At 38.6% G+C, this 25,592-nt stretch overlaps 1 protein-coding gene across 11 annotated transcripts in view; it reads right to left on the bottom strand.

Annotated features, from left to right (window-relative positions):
- Nucleotides 1-25,592, bottom strand: part of SLC25A21 (solute carrier family 25 member 21) — a 516,014-nt gene that overhangs the window by 8,984 nt on the left and 481,438 nt on the right. For all 11 annotated transcript variants that reach the window (XM_081547885.1, XM_081547889.1, XM_081547884.1 and 8 more), the window contains one exon: nucleotides 19,704-19,868. In XM_081547885.1, coding sequence (XP_081404011.1) covers nucleotides 19,704-19,868 — 165 coding nt within the window. The remainder of the gene's footprint in view (nucleotides 1-19,703; nucleotides 19,869-25,592) is intronic.

Raw genomic sequence — 25,592 nt, 5'->3', positions numbered from 1 at the left:
TTGGATGAATGCAGCCCCTCAAATGTCCCTCCCCTTCACCCCCTCTGGCTACTCTCACTTCTCTGGCTTTAGCTCATGCCCGTGACTTTCTAGGTCTTGCTTTCTTCTTGCCTCTATCACCTGTTCTTTGTAGTGGCACCAGGGTTCTCTTTTTATAAAAACAGATCTGCCTCCCTACACAAAGGCCCTCAACCCTTCTCCACTCCATGGAGAGTAAGGTCAAAACTCCTTGTTGGCCTTTGCTTTCTTTCCCATGATATGCTTCCAACTTACCTTTCGAGCCTCAAATTCTACACCTCTATGCCCAACCCATACTATAGTCAGGCTGGTTAAATCATAATCATGCAAATTTTCTACCCAAGGCTTTTCTAACTCCACATCTTTTTTCAAACAATTCACACAGCCTAGAATACCATTCACCATCATATTCATGGACAGCAGCCGCACTCTTTACAGTCCAGCTTAAATCCCAGCTTGCCCAAGAGACTTCTATGGATCACCATTGAAACTGATTTCTCCCTCTCCTGTGCTCCTGAAGCACTGTCACGATCATTGTTCTCGCTACACTTCTCTTTGTGTCTGGTTTATTTTTGTTTGTATCCATCTTCCCTGTTGAACTGTGAGCTGACACAGCGTAGGAGCATATATTACCCCTCTTTGTGTCACCTACTCCACAGTGTGCACAGTAAGTGCTAAATAAATGTCTGCTGATTAGCTTATCACTATACTTTTTTTTTTTGGTAGAAACAGTGAGGATCAGGCTTTACTCTTAATCACTATTTCTCAAAGCTCAGTATCTTCTACCCTGGAAATGAGCCCCTATTAGGACTTCACGTTTCTGTCTTTCTGCAGGAGGCATTAACATGGGGACATGACAAGGCATTGGACATTTGCAAAGTGGAGTATTTCCAGGCAAATGAATTGAGACTCTCAGGTCACGGAGCCAGGCCTGGGCTTGCCAGACCCCATTACTCAGTGACTCACAGAGAGAACCATGATATGGCAACCTGTGACCAGATTTTAGCAAAAGAATGCAATGAGCATAGAGCAAAGTCTTGAAATATTACTCTTTGGGCTCTTCTTTCTTATACTTCCTGATCTTTCCCCTAGTGGGGAGAGGCACCCACTTGCCTCAAGAATGAGGACTGTTGTAGCAGGACTATAAAGAGAGGGCAAAAGGTAATATTTAGTGGTTTTGGTTTTCAAATTAGGCTCTTCAGTGTGCTATATCAATTAATCACTCTTTGAGGTAAAGACTATTATTTTTACTTTTATTTTACAAATGAGTGAACTGAAAGGTATAGAAGAAGTATAAGAAGAACTTGAGTGCAAATCCAAGTATAAGAAGAAAATTTTTGTTACATCCAAGTGAACCCAAGACTTTGCCTTAAAGGGGGTCAGTTTTTCTACTGATACTCCTATGGGTTGGTAGGTGGGCTGTGTGGGGGAGGTACCTGAGAACCTCCTGAAATTACAAGCAATGCTTCTGTGTATGTGTATTGGGTTTTTTTGAAGAAAGTATCAATAGATTTTACCAGGCTCATAAAAGTTAAAAACAACTTCATCAAATCATTTCTCCTACCAATAAATTTATAAAGTAAGAAAAGGACAATGCAGTGTTGAAAACACTGGGGTTGAAAACAGGAAGTCTTCATTTTCATGGAATTATCAGGCAACTCACCGTAGTGAAAATATTTCTGCAAATATTCCCACTCTGGAGTCAGGTTACGCATACCTCAACCATATCGGTGAACTCAATGGTTCTCAAAGTGTAGTGCTTGAACCATCACCATCAGTATCATGTGGGAACCTACTAGAAATGAAAATTTGGGCTTTACCAGGACCAGAGTACCCAAAACTCTAGGGATGGAGCACAACAATCTATTTAAACAAGTCTTCCAAATTATTCTGATGGATTCTTTAGTCTGAGAACCACTGCTTAACTGAAGCTTATGGTTCCTCTTTTTGGATCCTTGGCTAGATAAAGAAAATGAAAGTGAAAGTCACTCAGTTGTGTATGACTCTGTGACCTCACGGACTATAGAGTCCATGGAATTCTCCAGGCCAGAATATTGGAGTGGGTAGCCATTTCCTTCTCCAGGGGATCTTCCCAATTCAGGGATGGAACCCAGGTCTCCCTCATTGCAGGTGAATTCTTTACCAGCTGAGCCACCAGGGAGCCCAAGAATACTGGAGTGGGTAGCCTATCCCTTCTCCAGGGGATCTTCCCGACCCAGGAATTGAACTGGGGTCTCCTGCATTGCAGGCAGATTCTTTACCAGCTGAGCTACCAGGGAAGCTTGGCTAGATAAGTGATGCTCTAAAGGGATCTAGATGTACTTACTGGGAAGCATTTTAAAGCCTTCTTTGGTGGAAACAGGGCTTTGTTTCTTTAAGGCTGCATAACTGAATGCAATGCTGTTAACTCTGTTCACCTTTTCCTACCCCAGCTCCATCCAAAGCAAGAATGCATCTCTGTGAGGTTGTTCGGTCTGAGTGAAACCTATGACATAGTTTGAATGGGTCATTCTGTACTGGCAAACAGTGAATCATTCTTGTCAATAACCACAACAGCAAATAACAAAATAGTAAAAGTAAACAGAAGTAATAAAATATGTTATGACATTTGTGCTATTTTTCATAACTTTCACTAAGAGAATTAATGGTATTGTTAATAATAGTCATTTATTTCTAGACAATTTTATATGCAAAAAACATGTATAAAGCATACATAAGAGCCCTATGAATTAGGTACATAACCCCTTTTTATAGATAAGGACATGAAACTTAAAGAATTAAGTCAGTTGATCAATACTGCACTGCTTATAAGAGGTTGAGCTTGGATTTGCACTGAAGTTCTTTAGACTTCCAACCATTACATTTTATTACAATTCATTCACTATGTTATATTTCCTCTCATTCACCATTCATTTGTTGTATATTCATCCAACCTACATTTATTGTACGTTACAAGTTGCTGTGCATTAGCTGAATGCCTAGCCTTCTGGCTTGATTATCATATTACTTGGGATGTCATTTTGCCCTGTTAGTTTATTTTATTAAAAATTGGAAAAAGCTGATGATGATAGTGATAACACACTATGTGCTAGGCACTGTGTTAAGCACTTTCTGTATATTTAAGGCTCACAACATTGCTAAGTAGATGAGGCATCTGAAGCTTACAGAAACTGTCTATCTTACTAATGAATATAATTTTGAATTAACCAAAAGAGAGCCATGATTCTATTATTTGAAAGTGAAGAAATCAAAATACTGAGAAGCTCTGAGACTGCCAGATATCAACCAGCAGAATTAGAGACACACACTTGCCTCTCAGGACTGTACGCCAATTCAATAGTCAAGGAGATCACCTCTCAGTCCAAGAAAGATTTGAGTGGTAGCAAATAAAATCACAAGACTGGAAGTGAATTCAGAATGTCCTCTAACCTAAAGAGTGATATCAGCAAGGTGGCAGAATAGGAAGACTTGAATTCTCCTTTCTCACACAAACCCGACAATTCATGGACAGATTCTCTGCGTGAGAAATCTAGAAATTAGTTGAAAATTCCTGTACCCTGGGTCCACATGAACAGACTTATAGAATTCTGTAGAGAGATTCAGCACACCCTCCCACCAAAGTCCCTGCCCCTAGTGTATTGCCATATAATCAGGAAGACTCCCTAACTTCCTGATTCTCTCAGAGGAGGGAAGGGATTAGCTTGCATGTCCACCTTCTCTGGGGCTGACTGAGAAGAACTGGTATAGAGAAGAAGAACTGGTATAAAGAATTGGTATATTCCTTGCCAGTCTTGGAGTTCTGATGGCTCCAGTAGAGTCTAGCCACCTTAGGGAGAGCTGAGATGAAGAGCTGGACTGCTAGAGGCCATATCTCTCCTCTTGCTCAGTACAGAGTAAGAAGATCAAAAATGACAGCTGCCTGCTTCTCCCTGAGGAGGGAAAGAGTTAGTACAGGTCCCCAGAATCTCTAGCCAGTCTGAATTGTAGGGGGTCTTCTCCTGCGTGAGGCTAGTCTATGAAGACTGCCTTGTCTAATGCACAGACAACAACAAAGAGAGTTAAGGAAGATGAACAATCAGGCAAAGACGTTCCAAATTAAGAAACTTGATATAGCTCCAGAAACCGGCCACAAGGAAAGAGAATTACATGATTTACCTGACACAGAATTCAAAAAAAACTGTCATAAAGATGCTCACTGAGGTCAGAGGAACATGTGTGAATAAAGTGAGAATTTAAATGAAGAGATAGAAAATATAAAAAATTACTGGACAGAAATCATGGAGTTGAAAAACACGATAATTGAATCAAAAATTCACTAGAAGAACTGTAGACTAGATCAAACAGAAGAAGGAATCAGCAAACACAAAGACAGACTATTGGAAATAATTCAGTCAGAGGAGCAGAATGAAAAAGGAAGAAAAAGAGTAAAGCTAGTCTAAGAGATTGTGGGAGACTATTGTACAAAGCCCAAAATAGAAAATTAGAAAATACCTCAAGACAAATGAAAAAGAAAACACAACATACCCAAACTTATGAGATTCAGCAAAGGAGTACTAAGAGGGAGCTTAGAGCGATAAACACCTATATTTTTTAAAAAAGGAAGATCTCAAACAATCTAATTTTATAGCTCAAGGAACTAGAAAGAGGGAACACTAAGTCCAAAGTTAGCAGGAGGAAGGAAATATTAAGATTAGAGCAGAAATAAACAAAATAAACATTAGAAAAACAATAGAAAAAATAAATGAAATTAAGTTGGGTTTTTTAAAAGAGAAAACTGACAAACCCTTAGTAAAACTAATTAAGAAAAAAAGAGAGAAGACTCAAAATCAGAAATGAAAGAAGAGAAATTATAACTGACATTATAACGGATGCCACAGAACTAGAAAGGATAGTAAGAGGCTACTGTGAACAATTATGTATGAACACACTGGATAATCGAGAAGAAATGGATGAATTCCTAGAAATAAACAACCTATCAAGACTAAATCACAAAGAAGTGAAAAGTCTGAATAGACCTGTAACTAGTATGGAAAGTACATTAACAATCAAAAATCTCCCAACAAAGGAAAGCCCAGGACTAGATAGTTTCACTGGTGAATGCTACCAAACATTAATTCTTCTATTAATGCACATGCTTCTTAAATTCTAACAAAAAATTGAAGAGGAAGGAACACATCCACCTCATTTTATGAGGCCAGCATTATCTTGATATCAAAGCCAAAGACACCACAAGACAAGAAAACTATAAGACAAGATCCCCGATGAATATGATGTAAAATTTCTCAAAAAACACTAGCAAATCAAATCCAACAGCATGTTAAAAGGATCATACATTATGACAAAGTGGGATTTATCCCTGGGATAAAAGCATGGTTCAACATATGACAATCAATTAATATGATAAAGCACATTAGAAAATAAATGATTAAAAAAAATCACATGATTCTCTCAATACATGTAGAAAATGCAATTGATAAAATTCAGCAAGTTTTCATGATAAACTCTCAAGAAAATAGAAGCATAAAGAAAGTACCTCAATGTAATAAAGTCCCAACATGAGTAAAGCCCACAGCTAACATCATCAGTTTAGTTCAGTTCAGTCGCTTAGTCGTGTCCGACTCTTTGCGACCCCATGAATCGCAGCACGCCAGGACTCCCTGTCCATCACCAACTCCCAGAGTTTACCCAAACTCATGTCCATTGAGTTGGTGATGCCATTCAACCATCTCATCCTCTGTCGTCCCCTTCTCCTCCCGCCTTCAATCTTTTCCAGCACCAGGGTCTTTTTAAATGAGTCACTTCTTCACATCAGGTGCCCAAAGTATTAGAGTTTCAGCTTCACCATCAGTCCTTCCAATGAATATTCAGGACTGATTTCCTTTAGGATGGACTGGTTGGATCTCCTTGCTGTCCAAAGGACTCTCAAGAGTCTTCTCCAACACCACAGTTTAAAAGCATCAATTTTTCGGCTCTCAGCTTTCTTTATAGTCCAACTCTCACTTCCATACATGACTACTGGAAAAACCATAGCTTTGACTAGACGGAACTTTGTTGGAAAAGTAATGTCTCTGGTTTTTAATATGCTGTCTAGGTTGGTCATAACTTTCCTTCCAAGGAGCAAACGTCTTTTAATTTCATGGCTGCAGTCTTTTAATTTCATGGCTTCATTTTGGGGCCCCCCAAAATGAAGTCTGTCACTGTTTCCACTGTTTCCCCATCTATTTTCCATGAAGTGATGGGACCAGATGCCATGATCTTAGTTTTCTGAATGTTGAGCTTTAAGCCAACTTTTTCACTCTCCTCTTTCACTTTCATCAAGAGGCTCTTTTCTGCCATAAGCGTGGTGTCATCTGCATATCTGAGGTTATTGATATTTCTCCCTGCAATCTTGATTCCAGCTTGTGCTTCCTCCAGCCCAGTGTTTCTCATGATGTACTCTGCATATAAGTTAAATAAGCAGGGTGACAATATACAGTCTTGATGCACTCCTTTTCCTATTTGGAACCAGTCTGTTGTTCCATGTCCAGTTCTAACTGTTGCTTCCTGACCTGCATACAGGTTTCTCAAGAGACAGGTCAGATGAAATGGTATTCCCATCTCTTTCAGAATTTTTCACAGTTTATTGTGATCCACACAGTCAAAGGCTTTGGCATAGTCAATAAAGCAGAAATAGATATTTTTCTGGAACTCTCTTGCTTTTTTGATGATCCATCGGATGTTCGCAATTTGATCTCTGGTTCCTCTGCCTTTTCTAAAACCAGCTTGAACATCTCGAAGTTCACGGTTCACGTATTGCTGAAGCCTGGCTTGGAGAATTTTGAGCATTAGAGTGATAGTAGCACTCCTATATTCATCACTGGAGCTTCCTGGGTGACTCAGTGGTAAAGAATTTGCCTGCAGTGCAGGAGATGTGGGCTTGATCCTGAATCAGGAAGATCCCCTGGAGAAGGAAATGGAAACTCACTCCAATATTCTTGCTTGGGAAATCCCATGGACAGAGAAGCCTGGTGGGCTACAGTCCATGGGATTGCAAAAGAATCAGACATGACTTGTGACTAAACAACAACAACAAATTCATCATAGCAGTATTCACAACAGCCAAGATATGTATACAACCAAAATGTACGTTGACAGATGAATGGATTAAAAATATGGTATATATATTTACAATGGAATACTATTCATCTTTACAAAGAAGGAAATTCTGCAATATATAACAACATGGATGAACTTTGAGGGCACCATGTAAAGTGAAATAAGCCAGTCACAGACAAATACTGTACGATTCCACTTATACGAGATACCTCAAACTGTGAAATTCATAGAATTAAAGAGTGGAACAATGGTTGCCGGGGGTTGAGGGAGGGGGAATGAGTTACTAATCAACAGGCATAAAGTTTCAGCTAAGCAAGATGAATAAGCTCTAGAGATCTGCTGTACAACACTACCTACAGACAACAATAATAAATTAAGCATTTAAAATTTGTTGTGTGTAGATCTCATGTTAGGTGATTTCACCATAATAAAATAAATTTTAAAAAATTTATGGTAAAAAAGGTCACCTAGCCTAAGTAAAATATTTTTGATGGACCACATCTTAATTATGTAAATAGATATTAATGTTGATAAAAAAATCTATTCTGTTATTAAACATTTTCAACTAACTTCCATAATTTGTTCCAACTGCCATCAATCAGTAAACTTCCTTTGTTCCTAACCCACATTCCTCATGCATATGCCTAAGTTATTTTACTCCAGTTTTTTGCTCCTTGCAAGGGCAATCAACTGTCACCATTCTTGATGTTATTCATCATGGCTTAAAAACCATTACTGCAATAACCTTTTATTTCACATGGTTAAAAGTTATACTTCCTCTCAAATATTTGAGTAGTAGTATTATTTCCCTATTTACAGACGAGTTTTATTCTTTTCCTCTAAATATTTTCTAATTTTCTCATACAATATGGGACTTTAAACTGGAGCTGAGTAGCCTGACATGCTAGTGGATATTATATGCACTGACCACATTTTGTGACAGCAATGCAAAGTCCAACATTCATAATTTTCAAACATTTTTTAATTCCTCTGCAAACCTTTTAAGGATGATGTTAACATTCCATTTCACAAATAAGAAAACTGAGACACAGAGGCAGGTATAATTTGTCAAAGAGACATGGCTAACTAGTAAGTATCAGAATTGGGAATTATATTCAGGTCTCTTACTAGAACTCTGGCTGTTTTCATCACATTACAATCTTGGAGTCAGTGCAGATTTAAAGAAATGTGTTTACCAGCCTCTGTTTGGGAAGATCAATGAATTTTCCTGACAGGACATACTGTTTATAGACTCCACAGCTTAACAAGAGACACTAATTTAGTTGTTTAGCTGTTGCTCATATCCGATTCTTTACAACCCCTGGAATGCAGCACACCAGGCCCCTCTGTCCTCCACTATCTCCCATCGTTTGTTCATGTCCATTGAGTCAGTGATGCTATCTAACCTTCTCATCCTCTGCCATCCCCTTCTCTTTTTGCCTTCAGTCTTTCCCAGCATCAGGGTCTTTGCCAACGAGTTGGCTCTTTGCATGAGGTGGCCAAAATATTGGAGCTTCAGCTTCAGCGTCAGTACTTCCAATGAACCCTCAGGACTGATCTCCTTTAGGATGGACTGGTTGGATCTCCTTGCAGTCCAAGGGACTCTTAAGAGTCTTCTTCAACACCACAGTTCAAAAGCATTAATTCTTTGGCACTCGGCCTTCTTTATGGTCCAACTCTCATATGCATACATGACTACTGGAAAAACCATAGCTTTGACCACACAGACCTTTGTTGGCAAAGTGATGTCTCTGCTTTTTAATACACTGTCTAGGTTGTGATAACTTTCCTTTCAAGGAACAGTGTATTTTAGTTTCATGGCTGCAGTCACTGTCTGCAGTGATCTTGGAGCCCAAGAAAATAAAATTTGTCACTGCTTCCATTTTTTCCCCTTCTATTTGCCATGAAGTGATGGGACCAGATGCCATGATCTTAGTTTTTTGAATGTTGAGTTTCAAGCCAGCTTTTTCACTGTCCTCTCTCACTCTCATCAAGAAGCACTAATAAGTGATCCGAAAACATTGGTGGCAGTAACGTTCCACAACCAAGTGGGAACATAAGACTCAAAATAGTTAACAATCAACACACTACATATTTGTAACTAATTTAACCATCTAATCCAAACATACAGTAGTAAAGACTGCATCAATAATTTAAAGCAACGGCATTTGACTTAATACGCAGAGAGGCAAAAAATATCTTGATCAAGAGAAGCATGTGCCTCCTTTTTTACCTTCCCTGGCAGGGACTCTGATGCCTTGGTTAGTGACTGGCCAACTGGCTGCTTGCTTGATAAACAGAGAACCTTCACCCATCTCACAGGCCTTTGTGATTAGGGTCTGGCATCTTTAAGAAGACATTCCACACAGAGGTATGCCAGATGGAGGGGGTTAAGGAAGATAGGAAAAACGGGATTTGTTAGCTAGTGAGAACTAGGGGTGGTGAGGGAGATTGGCCAGGAAGCCTGCTGCTCCCTACAAGGCAAGGCTGAGCAAATTGCAGTGATGGGCTTCTTATTTAAGGGAGCTCAGCATGAGTACATACATTCAAGTCCACTCTTAGAATCCTCCTACCTCATGTCAACCCAAATCACATTTCCTTTGCTGCAATTCACTCACCCTTTAATTCCTCTTGGTACCACACCAAACCTGAGGTCCTCTCTGATTTTAGCTTTGAGTCATTTTCACAGAGTTCCTAATGACCCATCTTAAAGTCACTATACCCTGCTTCCTCAGACAACCTTAGAATGAGCACACTGACAGGACTGTTCTCTGTTTAGGATTGGCCTCGGATGCTCCTAGAGTGGATTTCACGTTGCTTGTCAAAAATTGCTAAACTGGGTTTGCCGTTTGAAGAACTAAAATTACTGTTTACAAATGACTAAGAGAGACTGCTATAAAATGCTTTGGATAAGAAAATTAAAGACAGTATGCTAGTCCTATGAGGAGTCACATGATTTTCAGGGTATCACAAAGTATTTCTTTGCAGAACTCTTTTATTCACCTCCCCCCTCTCCCAGTGGGTAAGGAAACTTTTTGATCATGTGAATGTTATGATCATAACAAGAGCAATTCAAAAAGAATTGAATATTTTGATAAATCAATTAATTAGTAATTAGATTACATATAAACATGTGGTCAAAACCAATTTTAATAGAATCCATCTCACTATTTCTATAATTTTACAGATGGTCAGTTTGGACTGTCAGTACATATTAATTTTCTGCTTAATTCTATCCCTTTCATAGCACATCATCATCCATAGTTGAAGGGTGATTGTGATGGAGTCCTTCATTTGTCAAGGCCACAAGTAAGAGGTAATACAAACATAAAGCTCATGATGTATCCTCACATGAAGAAACAGCAGAAAACCCAGTCTGGTAATAAATTTCACTCCAAAGCCCAGAGCCTCTTAAAGGAAGGGGCTGTGCCATGTCACATTCATCTTTATAGGTATACTGGACCTGACACATCATAGGTGTTTAATAAATGCTGTATATTTCCTCTATAAAGACATAATACACAAAGAACCAAGGTCTCAGAAGCAAATTGCAAAGGAGGTACCTACACACGCTGGTTAAGCACCTGCACAACCACAAGGCAAATAATAGCAGCTTAGCACTGCCTTTCCCACAGCTGGCTGCAGTTGTCATGAAAATGATGTGGTGTGTTGAAATCATAGTCGCCTCCTGGTAACTGAGCAAGAAGGCAGACTGAGTGAGAGTGAACTGCCTTTTTTTTTTTCAAAGAAGAAATTTGCATTTTAGATATTGTTAGTTTCAGTGGATCCAAGTCAACTAGTTAAAGTCGGTTCTCAGTACGCACCTTTGATTTTCTCTAATCTTGACTCTCTTTTGTTGTTTTGTTCATAAACTTTTGTTGTTTTGTTCATAAACTTTGACAAAAACATTTTTTCCCCTGATGTTATGGTATCATGTTGTCTTGTCCCCCAGTGAAAATACCTCTATTGGAGCTTAATTAAAAGTTACAGTTGTTTCCATCCACAGCTATCAGAAGAATCTATTACAGTGTTTGTTTTTTCTTCATGTGAGATTAATTTGGGGAAATGCTAGCTCCTCACTCCACAGAAGGTCACTAAAATGAGATGGTTTAATTGATAAGCATTCTTTAAGGAATGTGGAATATTCCCAAGATCCTATCCTTGTAGGGCTCTGGGCTTTGGAATGAAATCAAAGTCTTGTTAACTCAGCATCTGAATGTAGCTATTCAGAAAATAGCCATGAAAATTCCTTTCCCCTCCTAAAATAACTGTTTTTTAAACGGTTGTGATATGTAAAATAATTGTAAAGGTCTTACACATGTAGCCAAAATTATAAAATACATACAATGTCAAAATGGGTTTGGGTTTAAGAATAACAGTTATCACTTCATTATTTCATATATATATATATATACACATATATACATACCTCTAATATCTATTATTTATAAGTATCTCTCTATAAATAAATAAATGTAGATAGATAATACCTTCTGAGAGTCAATTATATCACTGAGTATTATCATACAAAATGCAGGAAGGTATTAATATGTTTCCTTGGGAACCCAATAGGATTTTTCTGCTTTTGTGTATTCTATTCTTTGCCTTAATAAAAGCATGACCCAAAGGAAAACCAAGGAAAACTAACAAACCAGGATCCCAAAACAAAATTCTAAATGTTGAGAAGTCAGGACAAGGACACACTGAGATGCTTTGAGGTGGAGTTAGGCACATGATCAAGAAGATGTCTTTGGACCAAGTTTATTTCATAAGATTCTACTTCTGGACTTCTATACATGAGACTTTCCCATACCCATTTAGTTGTGCTAACGTGACATGCCCCTTCAGTTAAATCACTGAAGGGGACTCAACTGCCTTACCACCGTGACTCAAACATTCTGGCCAGCTATCCTCTGCAGCTTCCACTGCCTCCCTTCCTCTGGTTCACCACACACCAGCCACCCTCCTCCCCCCCATGCCTCTTTCTGCTTCTGTGCACTCACACATTCTGTTCTCTCTGGTGTCTGCTCATCCTCTTCATCTTGGCGTGACTAAGCCTCATCCTTGAGCTCCAGCCTAAATATCTCTTTTGAAGGAAAGCCTTTCCTATATTCTCACCCTACCCTGCCATGGGTCTAATTAGGAGCTTTGGCTAAAAATTCCCACAGCTTCATAGTTGTCTTTCATGGCACTTATCACAATTGCCACAATTCAGTTCCCTGTGTAATGACTTGTTTATATTCTGTCTCCTCGACTAGAATGTAAACCCCATTAAGGCAGGAGCGGAGCTGACACTGAGATGGTGCCCGGCCTCCAATGATAGATGTGCCATGAACACTTCTGGAATGAATGAATAGAAGGCACCCACTGAGAATCTAAAGCCACTTGTACCTCATTTCCATCCACCTGGGTGGTACCTGACTGGAAACTTTTTGGCCTGAGGTTTATTTAAGAAAGTGCCTGAACCCCTGCCCTGCTCCCCTCCCCCAGGCCCTCCTCCCCCTACAACACATACAGCACCCACCACCCCCCTCAGGGAGTCTGTGAAAACTGCCAATGAAAGATACCACTTTTTACCACAGAATCTTGTCACATCTCCTGGAATTTTCTAGATAATATATACTTGTAGTTTTACCCCAGTGGTTACCAGAAAGGAGAGTTGTTCTTAATGAAACTTTAATGCTCTTGGCCTTCCCATTACCGGATGATTGGTAAGACTAATGATCAAGTAAGAGAGAATCAGAAAAATAAATGGTCATAAATTAAATCCCACTATGATCTAATCCTACTGAGATTCTTCTTTTCAAAATATAAACAGCTCTGTCTAAGTTCTCCACTGGAACCCAAAGGTGCATTTGTCATTTTGCTCAGCGCACACCTTAGGGAAGGACAGAGCTCTAAATCATGAAACCAACACATTCCCACATTTCTTCTGGTAAACTGAAGTGTGTCTGGCACCACCCTCAGACTTTCTACAGAATTTACAAAACAAAGAAAATGTTAAAAATCAAAAGAGAAACGTTTGTGTTGCTTAAAAGGCAATCTTTCATGAATATTACCTTATGAGAAAATAAAATGTTTGACTTAATGCTGTCCATAGTAAAACGACTATAGGGACAGGTCTAAATGGTTTATTAAGTAAGAAAGATTGAACCTATGAAAAATTGTTCTCTCCTAGAATATTTCTAACCCACACATGTAATTTATATCATGGCAGAATTCAATACAAAAGGTCTATTGTTTTTGGCAAAACAACCTGCAAACACGCATAATTAGGATGCAAACTGAAAGCACAGTTAATACTGTTGACAGCCATGAGCTTTAGACAGCAGTTTCTACCCTTATCATTATTTTACTTACGGAAACATAGGAAAAGCAGTAAACATGGAACTAGAAGACAAAAATTATCACAGCAATGTAACATTTAAATCTTAGGATTCCCATTTGTGTGTCACCATCACAAATAAAATGCTCTGGACACCCTATCTAGGAATGAAAATGAAATAAATTGGTTTTGTAATGAAAGCTTACCTTCATCAATAGTTTAAAAAGATGTCAGTGTTTAAGGTAATCAATATCTATTTCTAGAAGGCTTTACTTTGAGAAGTGATGGCCTCTTTCTGAGGAGAAGGGATAATTCTTTATACTGATATTGCATTCCATTTACTGCAAGATGAAAATGAACGTCGCCATTAAATGAATTCCATGGTCACTTACTATTTAAAGCAAACTTTTCTATTGTAGCCATCTATTCACTATCTTATAGGAACATCTAGGTTCTAAAAATAAGTCTGCAAGACTATAACATGGCATTATTTTCAAACTGGTAATGCCCAGCTCTTCCAGGGTCATGTCTTATAATTCTTTGTTTCTATGGATCAGAGGCTAAGGAGGTGAAAAGGGAGGACCAGTTTTCAGGTCTGAATGGGGCAAAAGTGGGATCTGGTTACAATGACTGGACAGTCTACCAAGTTCACTTATTTAAATTTTAGTAACCATTTTAAAGTGACAGTTTCTGTGTAACACAAGTCAAGGTAAGATGCAGACGTAGGACTACAAGGCACAGCAGAATGAATCCTCCCTCTGGTTCTTTCCTTCCCCCTGCTGTACACCTTCAGATAAATTATGTCAGTAACTTGCACCTCTGGGCCTTTACTTCCTGTTTCTATTTCCTCACCTGAAAATGGCAGTTATTGCGACAAGGATCAGGCAAAATCATGGAGTTTACAAAAACCATTTTAGTAGTACAGAATGGCATAGGAGGTCGGGATATCTCAGTGAAACATGAAAAAGGAATCTACCAGAGATCATCAATCCGAAGAACTAAAGTTAAAAACTTCAGGGTGGATGGATATCTGACCCGAGTTATCTGAACTCACTGTTTCAAGTTCTTATTTTAACTCTGTAGACACAGAGTTGAATAAAATGTGAAAAAGTTAACTAGGTACTCTATAAGATTCTATTAAAATTTTCACTGATTTATTTCCTATTATAAAATTTATACAGGTTTCTTGTAGAAGCTTCCAACAGCTCAGAATGCTATAAAGAAAAAGTACTTTTCCTGCACTGCTCCCTGCTTTTTCTTGCTCTTCCCTCCCCCTCACTTAACACACACACACACGTACACACACACACACACACACACACACACACACACACGGCTCTTGACTTCCACTCCTCAGATATGATCATATGGACAGTTTCTTATAAAATCAAATACTTTGAAAATGGAAAATATTGGTAGACAGTTTATGAAGTTTAGAATATATTAAAGAAAAATCTAGAATTATCTCATGCCAGTCAGAGTTGCGGAGAAGGCAATGGCACCCCACTCCAGTACTCTTGCCTGGAAAATCCCATGGACGGAGGAGCCTGGTAGGCTACAGTCCATGGGGTCGCTAAGAGTCGGACATGACTGGGAGACTTCACTTTCACTTTTCCCTTTCATGCACTGGAGAAGGAAATGGCAACCCACTCCAGTATTCTTGCCTGGAGAATCCTAGGGACGGCGGAGCCTGGTGGGCTGCCGTCTATGGGGTCGCGCAGAGTCGGACACGACTGAAGCGACTTAGCAGCAGCAGCAGCAGTCAGAGTTGGTGAAATCTCAAATTCCCTTGGGACAACAGAATGAACAATTTCTGGGTGAGGGAACTGAAACAACAATCCTGTAAACAAATTGTCCGGAGTGTATGGCTGGAGCCGGCCTAGAGCGAAGATGGAAAAAAGCCTTCAAGGAACACCACCTCCTCCTTGTGGTTAACAGCTTGATGACGTTCTTCAACATGTTTTAATGATTATCATACCTTCCCCTTCACAAAGCATTGATTTATTATGGTTTAAATTTAAAGAATACTGGTTTCCCAGTTCTGAATCAGGCTTAGATTACAGAACACATAAAATCAATGACTTTGTTCTAGGCAAAAAAAACCCTAGAAAACAAAACCCACAACGAACCCCACAGTGTTCATTTAAGTGCAAAGGGAAGAGCTCTGGGGAAAAGCTCTTCACACTGCTCTACATGCTGACTGTTTCCACTACCCTCCTCGCCACCTCTATTCGCCTCCCAACTCCTCGTCATCAGCATCCCCCACACCTAACACTTCCACGGCACCTTAAAATTCACAGACTTCACTTGCTATTTATTTTAATCCTCAAAACCATTTTGTCAGGTAGAAAGAACACACTTAGCTTTTCAATTTACAGGTTTAAAATACTCAGATGCTCAAAGCGTTAAAGTGATTGGCCCATGATCATTCCCCAGAAAATGAATGTTCAAGTGTCTGTGTCTCTATTTCTGCTTTGCAAATAAGATCATCTATACCACTTTTCTAGATTCCACATATATGCATTAATATATGTTATATATGGATACCAAGGGGAAGGAGGGTAGGAGGAATTGGGAGATTAGGACTGACACATACACACTATCGATATAAAATAGCTAACTAATGAGAACCTGTATAGCACAGTGAACTCTACTCAGTGCTCTGTGGTGACCTAAATGGGAAAGAAATCCAAAAAAGAGGAGATACATGTATACATATAGCTGATTCACTTTGCTGTACAGTAGAAACTAACACAGCACTGTAAAGCAACTACACTCCAATAAAAATTAATTAAAAAAAAAAGTATGCTCGCCTTGGGTATACCGATGACGTCTGGATGTCTATCTCCATCTTAGGGCACTCCCCTCAAGAATCCACATGCAATCACTGCCTCAGTGTCTGTACTCTGGAGTTCAAATGTGGTTAAATCAGGTTTTCAGGCTCAGGAAATAATATTTTCCCCAAATTTGTTCTTTTTCAATGGTTTTGTTTCCCAATCAATGGCACCATTATCCTTCTAGTTGTTCAAACCCCAAACCTAGGAATCATCCCTACCCACCACTCTTTTATCAACATGCACACAGGCTACATCACCACATCCTACAGATTATGCCTTCTAAACATTCCTCAAATCGATCCACTTCTTCTTGTCTTTACCATGAACACTAGTTCATGACCCCCACATTGCACATAACAATCATTTCAATGTTATACTCTGTCTTTTGCTCACTACCCCACTCTACCCATTTTCCACGCTGCAGCCAGAATTATCATGTAATTCCTCTGCTTAAAATCTTTTGTTGGCTTCCCAGTGCTCTTCAGATAAACAGAAGAATCCTTACTTAATGTGGCCTATAAGGGCCAATATAATCTGAACCCTGTAAACTGGCAAGATAAATGAGCTCTTTCTATAATTTCAGAATACTATGATGTCTTTTAAGTAATAAATATTTAAGCTTCTGCTTTTTTCACAATGTGTAAAATTTAATAATTTAAGTGTATTGATTAATTGTTAAATGAAGTTTGTATTTGTGGACTTTTTTTAAAGCATTAGTAACATACAACCAGGCTTCCCAGATGGCTCGGTGGTAAAGAATGTGCCCATCAATGCAGGAGACTTGGGTTTGATCCTTGGGTCAGGAAGATATCCTAGAGAAGGAAATGGAAACCTACTCCAGTATTCTCACCTGGGAAATCCCATGGACAGAAGACCCCAGCAGGCTACAGTCCATGGGGTCTCAAAGAGTCGGACACGACTGAATGACTAAACAACACAACACATAATCATATATAAATCTTATTGATCTTTCTGAAATTCTTCCTTAGATATAACCAAATTCATATTATTGTGATAACATATGCATTAAAATAATGCACAAATAAATGTAATGAAATATATATCATTCATATAATATTTGTAAATTATATAATTCATTTCATTGTGTGTAATTTCTATTTGCTTCAAGCCTTTGGATAGCTAGAGAAAGAGGTATGGACATTTCTCCCACATTGTATGAATTACTCAGCTCAGAGTTTAAAAAGACATCAGCTTCATGGGTGTGGAACTTGTGCAGCTGCCCACAGCCTGCACTGAGAGGAGCCCCATGCTTGGTTTATTGCTCCGCAAATTTTTTGTGCGCATGCTCAGTCGTGTTTGACTCTTTGTGATCCCGTGGACTGTAGCCCACCAGGCTCCTCTGTCCATGAAATATTTCAGGCAAGAATACTGGAGTGGGTTGCTATTTTCCTCTTCCAGGGGATCTTCCCAACCCAGGGATCAAACCAGAGTCTCCTGCATCTCCTGCATTGGCAGGCAGATTCTTTACCACTAGCGTCACCTGGGACACTACGGTTGCTGTCTTGAAATTGTTTATTTATTTATTTATTTATTTATTTTTTTTGTCCTTACCATGTCAGTATGCAGGATCTTAGTTCCCTGACGAGAGATAGAACCCATGCCCCTTGCAGTGAAAGCATAGTGTTTTAACCACTGAACTGCCAGGGAAGTCCCTTGAAATTCTTAATTTTTTTAAATTAATTAATTTATTTTAATTGGAGGCTAATTACTTTACAATATTGTAGTGGTTTTTGCCATACATTGACATGAATCAGTCATGGGTGTACATGTGTTCCCCATCCTGAATCCCCGTCCCACTCCCTCCCCATTCCATCCCTCAGGGTCATCCCAATGCACCGGCCCTGTGTGCCCTGTCTCATGTGTGCCCTGTCTCATGCATCGAACCTGGACTGGCGATCTATTTCACATATAGTAATATACATGTTTCAATGCTATTCTCTCAAATCATCCCACCCTCACCTTCTCCAACAGAGTCCAAAAGGAAACTCTTAATTTTTGAACGTTTTCATTTTGCCCTGGGTTCCACAGATTATTTAGCCTGTTCCTGCTAAAAGCATTTTTTTTTAATGTATTGAGAGTTGGACTCTCTCATGTCATCCAAGACCAAAGTATTTATTGCACTCTATTTCTGTATTTCATGAGCTCAACAGGAGAACATTGAGGACCACCAGTGTCAGAACTGTCACTCAATGGGGAAATCTACATATTCTGTGGTTATTCATTGATTTCAGACCAACAAAACATGAGCTTATGCTAAATAAGTGAGATTTCTAAATACAGTGAAACCTGGTTAACAATTTTGGCTAATGAGTGAGACAACGTCAATGGAAGGTTAATGGGGAACATGCCTTGGATTTAGCTGTTACTTGGAAGATCCCCTGGAGAAGGGAAAGGCTACCCACTCCAGTATTCTGGCTTGGAGAATTCCATGGACTGTATAGTCCATGGGGTCACAAAGAGTTGGACATGACTGAGTGACTTTCACTTTCACTTTCTGAGATAAGTACTAACCAAGATTAAAAGGGATAACTGGAAAAAAACAAGTACAACCAACATTACTTTACCAAATCAGGTGACAGCCATATTAGGAATATTTTTATACTTTATAAAAAGTTCTTCAATACTTTTGTATTAGGCAAAATGAAGAACTGAACCCCTGTGGGAAAATGCCTGCATGTGAAAAATGTTTCCCCAGTTGGTGCTTCCAGAATTATACTTTTGATTGCAGACAAGCAATATGATGGTGGGAGAAAAGCTTGTAATGCTCTAGTAAAAGATGCTCATTTTAAATCACATGATGTGCTACTTTTATCTTATCAAAGTGGAAAGGCTGCTGACATATGTGAGTTACTGTTAAAAATTATTACTGTTATTTCATGTCAAAAGTGAATGATCCTAGAAGAGTTAACTTACTACTTACCCTAATTAACTTAGGTAAATTGAAAAATTACTATGTAAGATTTAAATTTTAGGCTGATAATGTTCTTTCATAAACTCAAAATGTATTTAGACTATGAAAATTTCAACTTTGAGAAAGTTATACTTCAGAGACAAAAATTAAGTAATAACAGTTTCTAGAAATTCCTATTAGTGATAAATGTGAAACATTCAGGTATAATGGGGTATTATTCAAGAAGAAGAATTTTGATGTCAGACTTGGGTTCAGGGGTCTGCTTTGCTCTTTATTATGTGACTCTGGGCAATTTACTTGATCTTTCTAAGTAAGTTTTAGTTTCTGAATTCAAAATAAAGATAACAATACTCAATGAACAAGGCTGATGTGAGGATCAAACTAGGTGACAGATGTAAGAGTTCAGCACAGTGACTTGAAAGGATAAACACTCTACCTATGTAGCTACCATCATTGATAGGATTTTTCCTCCAGGATTTTAAGGTGAAAAAATTACCTTATTGACAGGAATAATGTTTTTGACATTGAAGTAGAAGCCAAAATAAACCATGTTGAAAACTCCATGACGTCCCAAAGTTGCTGTAAATCCTTTGTTGAGGCCTCGGAGTCCCAAACCTTCCTTCTTAATGATGTGTCTTGCGTAACTCATGGTGGATGGTTGCTGCAGGAAAGAAGAGCAAAGCCAGAAAGGTCATCTTTGGGACCGTGAAACAGAGCAAATTACCATTTTAGCTTCCCTTCAAGCCCAGAATTTTTAGGGACCTCCTCCTACAAACATGAATTATCATGCCTAGATTCATGCTTTTTAAAATTAGGAAACCCCAAAAGTAAACAAAATTGCATGCACGACAACAGGATTTAACAGGAAGATTGTTGGCGAAGAAAAAATACCTTTGGTGGAATTAGTGAAACTAATGTCAGATAATGACTAGCATCATTTTCAACATGTCAATAGTTGCATCCAATTCTGGATCATCCACACTAATGGAGGGGATTAACCATGTAGATAAACTAGAAATCCATAACCATGCATAATCCAAAAGGAATGTATATTTGGCTCCTGAATCCAGTATATTTACCTTCCTAATTATGTTTTTCTAAAGCAAATGTTACAATTAGTCTTGATACCATTGCCTCAATAGTTTAAACTGGCATTAGGTTAGAAATCAGCCATGGATAAATAGCAGTTGATTATAGACTTCCTCAAGAAAGTGGGCAATCAGTGTGTGTAACACTTGCTGTGATAAATGATAAATCAATGGTGTTGAGAGGGCTGGGTTACTTTTAATTTACTTCTTTCTAGCCTTTGATTGATTACCCAAGGTTGAAATACCTTGACTGCTAGAATTCAGTCTATGCTCCTTTTGGAAATTGCTAAAGAAATCACTGCAGTTTGCCCTGAGGTTTATAATTCATTACAATTACAACAATTCACATGAGTTTTTAAATAAGATTGAGTGACTGTTTCCTTTTTTTGGAGGTACAGCACAAAGGATATCTCTCCCTCTTAAATTTTGAATACTGAATAGCAAATAAGGGGAAATGTTCAGCGTTTAATTTTTTTTTTTTCCTATAAGGCAAGCACTGACATGACATTTGTTTGAAATTTCACCGGAGCAGGTTGCTAGAGTGGTCATGGCAGTCTGATGCACTTACTGACTAAAAGTGTTTTCTTACCATGTGCAATTAAGGCTGTGTCAGCCAAACAGAACAGGACAAATTCAATCAAGGCTTTTCATCCAACTTGTATTTGTAGCTTAGGTAATTAACCTGATACATTTAAATGAGTTTGTTTATAGAGTAAAATCCTATAGCTTTTACTGGTAAATGTTTTAAAAACTCTAGCTACAATTCTACACTCAATTTCTTCTTTTCATTTAAGAGGATTAATGACAATATACTAATCCTAAGAAAGCCCTTTTTTTTGTGACATGAAGGGAAAAAAAAGCATAGGAACATATCTTAAAACAATAAAAGACATTTCATAGAGCAAAACCAAAAATCTCAGGTTAAAATTCATTCTCTCTGCTACAAAATGAGATTTTGTTGTTGTTGTTAGTGTTCTGGTACATTAACTATCAACTTAAATTATTCATTTTGGTTTTCAAAGGAGACTTGAGGACAAGTTGAGCCGCAGTTCATTCTGTTGGAAAGACTCCGGAGGTGCTGAGCAGGCTTCTGGGCACTGTGTTTGTGCTCTGAGAAATGCAGCCTAGAGGGCTGAGGAAAGGAAAGAGGCAGTTCTCCTGGGGATGGGAGAAACAGGGCAGAAGTGAGGCTGCTTGGGTCCAGACTGGCCAACACCAGTTCTTCCTGCTTCTGGCCTAAGCTTTCTCTCCACCCTCACCCACTCTCAGCACCTGAGAGCAGGAGAGATGGGGAGCTTAGAGATCATCTAGATTCTTAAGCAACAGAGGAACCAATGGCTTTAATTGAAAGCACAGATTAACATGTTTTCTAAGATCATGGCATCCAGTCCCATCACTTCATGGCAAATAGATGGGGAAAAAGTGTAAGCAGTGACAGATTTTATTTTCTTGGGCTCCAGAATCACTGCAGATGGTTACCAAAACCACAAAATTAAAAGATGCTTGGAAGGAAAGCTACGACAAACTAAACAGCATATTAAAAAAGCAGAGACATCACTTTGCCAACAAAGGTCCATATAGTCAAAGCTATGATTTTTCCAGTAGTCACGTATGGATATGAGAATTGGACCATAAAGAAGGCTGAGGGCCGAAGAATTGATGCCTTCAAACTGTGGTGCTGGAGAAGACTCTTGAGAGTCCCTTGGACTGCAAGGCGATCAAACCAGTAAATCCTAAAGGAAATCAACCTTGAATATTCATTGGAAGGACTGATGCTGAAGCTGAAGCTCTAATACTTTAGCTACCTGATGCAAAGAGCCGACTCATCGGAAAAGATCCTTATGATGGGAAAGATTGAAGGCAAAAGGAGAAGAGGGTGACAGAGGATGAGATAGTTAGAGAGCATTACCACCTCAATGGACACCAATCTGGGCAAACTTCGGGAGACAGTGAAGGAAGGGAAGCCTGGTGTGCTGCAGTCCATGGGGTCAAAAAGAGTCAGACACAACTTAGTGACTGAAAAACAACAAAGATGTTTTTAATCATTTTAAACTCTAGTGTGCTAAACCATCAAAATGAAAAGAGAGGACTTCTATCAGGTCTTTTTTAAATGAATTTTTATTGGAGTATAGTTGATTTACAATATTGTTCTAGTTTCTTTTACACAGGAAAGTGAATCAACAATACATATATCCACTTTTTTTAGATTCTTTTCCCATATAGGTCATTACAGAGTACTGAGTAGAGTTCCTAGTGCTATACAGTAGGTTCTTATTATCTATTTTATAAACAATAATGTCTATATGTCAATCCAAATAACATTTACTGACCGCTAACTGCCTGATTTCCACCAGTTTGGGTGTTAGGTGGACATGGGAAAATGTAACACATGGATTTTAACTCAAGTGCTTTGCTGAATTTGAACTCAGTTGTGAATAATTAAGCAAATAAGAGGGTGGTATTGTAGTTAAAAATAGGGGTCAGGGCTAGACAGTCCCAGCTTTGAGTCTTAGCAATACCATTTGCCAGGTTAAGCAGGTATTTTATTCTCTGGTTTATTCTCACTTCACTCATCTGTAAAATAAGGATAATAATAGAATCATCCTCATAGGATTGTTGAGATGATAAATAAGTCAGTGAACTTTGCCCTGTATAATCATTTAATACATTAGCGGTTAATAATAATGGCAATTATGATGATAATAATACAACTAGTTATCAGAGTAAAATAACAGCTAATTCCTTTTGGTGGCTGAAGACGGTGACAATCAAAAGGTGGAGGCTGATGTGAGGGAGGAGAAGCTAGCTTCTTCCTGCTCATTCCTTCTGTCTGTTGTTTCCTTTGGCAGAGCCCTGAATCTTTTGAGAAAGTCCTACAGAAATGTATCCAGAGTGTAAGATCATAGGACTGCTTCCTCTGAGACCCAACCACACCTACTCCTGGGCTAGAGATCTCTTTCGAGGGATAGTTCCTCAACCCAGGAAGCAGAAGATCCTATAAACTGGTCTCTTCCCTACCACTTGGTAAACATCCTCAGTAAGAACTGTCCACTGGACAGGTCTATGGACAGTGGAAGCAAGGCCATCACACGGGAGCAAACTCTGAGAATGGAGAAGCACACTGACTGGTCCTCCACCTCACATAGTGTATTTACACCCTAGAGAACACATATGTGCAGGTTACCAGGTACCTGCAACGCAAGAATTGCTCATTAGTGTCAGCCATTATCATAGATGCTTGATACTTTACATATATGTCTTACTTAATCCTTTCAGTAAGTGTATGGGGTGGGTATTATCATTACCTCCACTTAACAGATGAGGAAATTAAGTTACTTGCTCAAGATCACAGAGTAAGTGGAGGTTCCAGAGCTCAAACTGAAACCCCGCAAACTCAAAGTTCATGTTTTAATACCCTGCATGGTTTTGTCATCTGAACATATCCGGTTGCCCGTCTTAACAACCTGTAAGATGGGCAGCAGGTATACTCTCTATATTTTACAGGTGAGAAACCAAGGATTGAGTAATATTTTAAGGGGAAAGGACTGAAAAATGGCTTAAGCAGAATTCTACATCTCAACCAAGGGTGCTGTCATCCTCGTTGACTCATTCTTGTTATACATATGCTGTAAGATTTTCAGAGTTTGCTAATCCAACTGATGCAGGTAATAGATAAAATACAAATATATATTTCTGGCAACTTGGGACCTTGAGATAAAGAAAAATTTAAACTCTAATTCTCATAAGAATTAGAAGTGCCCTTTTTGCTTATTTCAGAGACATTGTATCACACATGTAAGCAAATATTTAATTAGAAAGGCAAAACCTGACTTCCACTAGGATGCTTAAATAGGAAAATATAGAATCATTTTGACTAGATCTCTGTAAACACAAGGAATTTTACTAAACTTATTTGATTACTGGGCTTCCATTTCAAAACAAAATGGTGACTGATTAGCATCATCAGCCAAATGATTCCAATACTATCCAACCCAGCAGGTCACCCACCAATTCAGTTTCCTCTCAATATTTAGATTCACTATGATTTTCATATTTAGTTACCAGCTGTGGGCCAAACTGCATTCTAAGTTTCCTAGACATACTTTTCATTGACTGCACCAGAGCTGCAAGTGTGGAAGAATAAGTGAGTCAGAATGTAGCTAATATTACCATATCACACTGCTCTCCTCATTGGTTTAGAAAAATCTTCAGTTCATTGGTACCTGGCAGAAGTATTTCCACTTGAAGGAACTCAGAGACTAACTCTGATGTCAACTATTGCCAATCGCTAACTCTGGGAACTCCCTATTCTTTCATGCATTCATTTATTCAACAAACACCTATTGAGCCCTACAAGGTACCATCCATTGTGTACTATCTAGTATGGTACTTTGCTCATATTCTAGAAACAAAAATATTTTTATCTTGCTTTTTATTTGGAGAGATATACTGAAAAATATTATATCTATCCATGAGAATATTCTATAATGATTACAAACTATGAAATAGAATTTCTGTAATTGGTGCAATATTATGGAAAACAGTATGGAGTTTCCTCAAAAAAGTAGAAATAGAACTACCACATAACCCAGCAATTCTACTCCTGGGAATTTATCTGAAAAAATGAAAATAAAAAATTGAAAGATACATGCACTCCAATATTTGTAGCAGCACTATTTCTAACAGTCAAGATATGGAAGCAACCTGTATCCATCAACAGACTAATAGTGGATAAAGAAGACATAGCATACACTGAGAAATCACCTCACAGCTGCCAGAATGGCTAACATCAAATAGAACACAAATAGAAAATGCTGGAGATGATGTGGAGAAAAAGGAACCCTCATAAACCATTGGTGGGAATGTAAATTGGTGCTGTCAGGATGGAAAACGATATGGATGTTTCTCAGAAAAACTAAAAGTTGAACTATTACATGACCCAGAAATTCTACTCATGGGTATATATCTGAGAAAAACAAAACACTAATTCAAATAGATACATGCACCCCTTGTACACAGCAGCATTACTTACAATAGCTAAGGTACGGAAGCAACCTAAGTGTCCGTCAACAGATGAATGCGTAAACAAGATATGGCACGCACACACACACACAAATGCAATGGAATACTACTCAGCCGTGAGAAAGATCAAAAGTTGCTGTCACTTATATGTGGAATCTAAAAAATAAAGTAAAAAAGTGAATGTAGAAAAAAAGAAACAGACTCAAGTACAGAGAACAGTCTAGCGGTTACCAGTGGGGGAAGTGGAGGAGGGAGGGCAAGACAGAGGTAGGGGA

Source organism: Giraffa tippelskirchi, chromosome 12 (genome assembly GCF_054371585.1).
Source record: "Giraffa tippelskirchi isolate mGirTip1 chromosome 12, T2T-mGirTip1v1.2.pri, whole genome shotgun sequence".
NCBI classification, from domain to species: Eukaryota; Metazoa; Chordata; class Mammalia; order Artiodactyla; family Giraffidae; genus Giraffa; species Giraffa tippelskirchi.
This window is presented reverse-complemented; position numbering and strand designations above follow the sequence as displayed.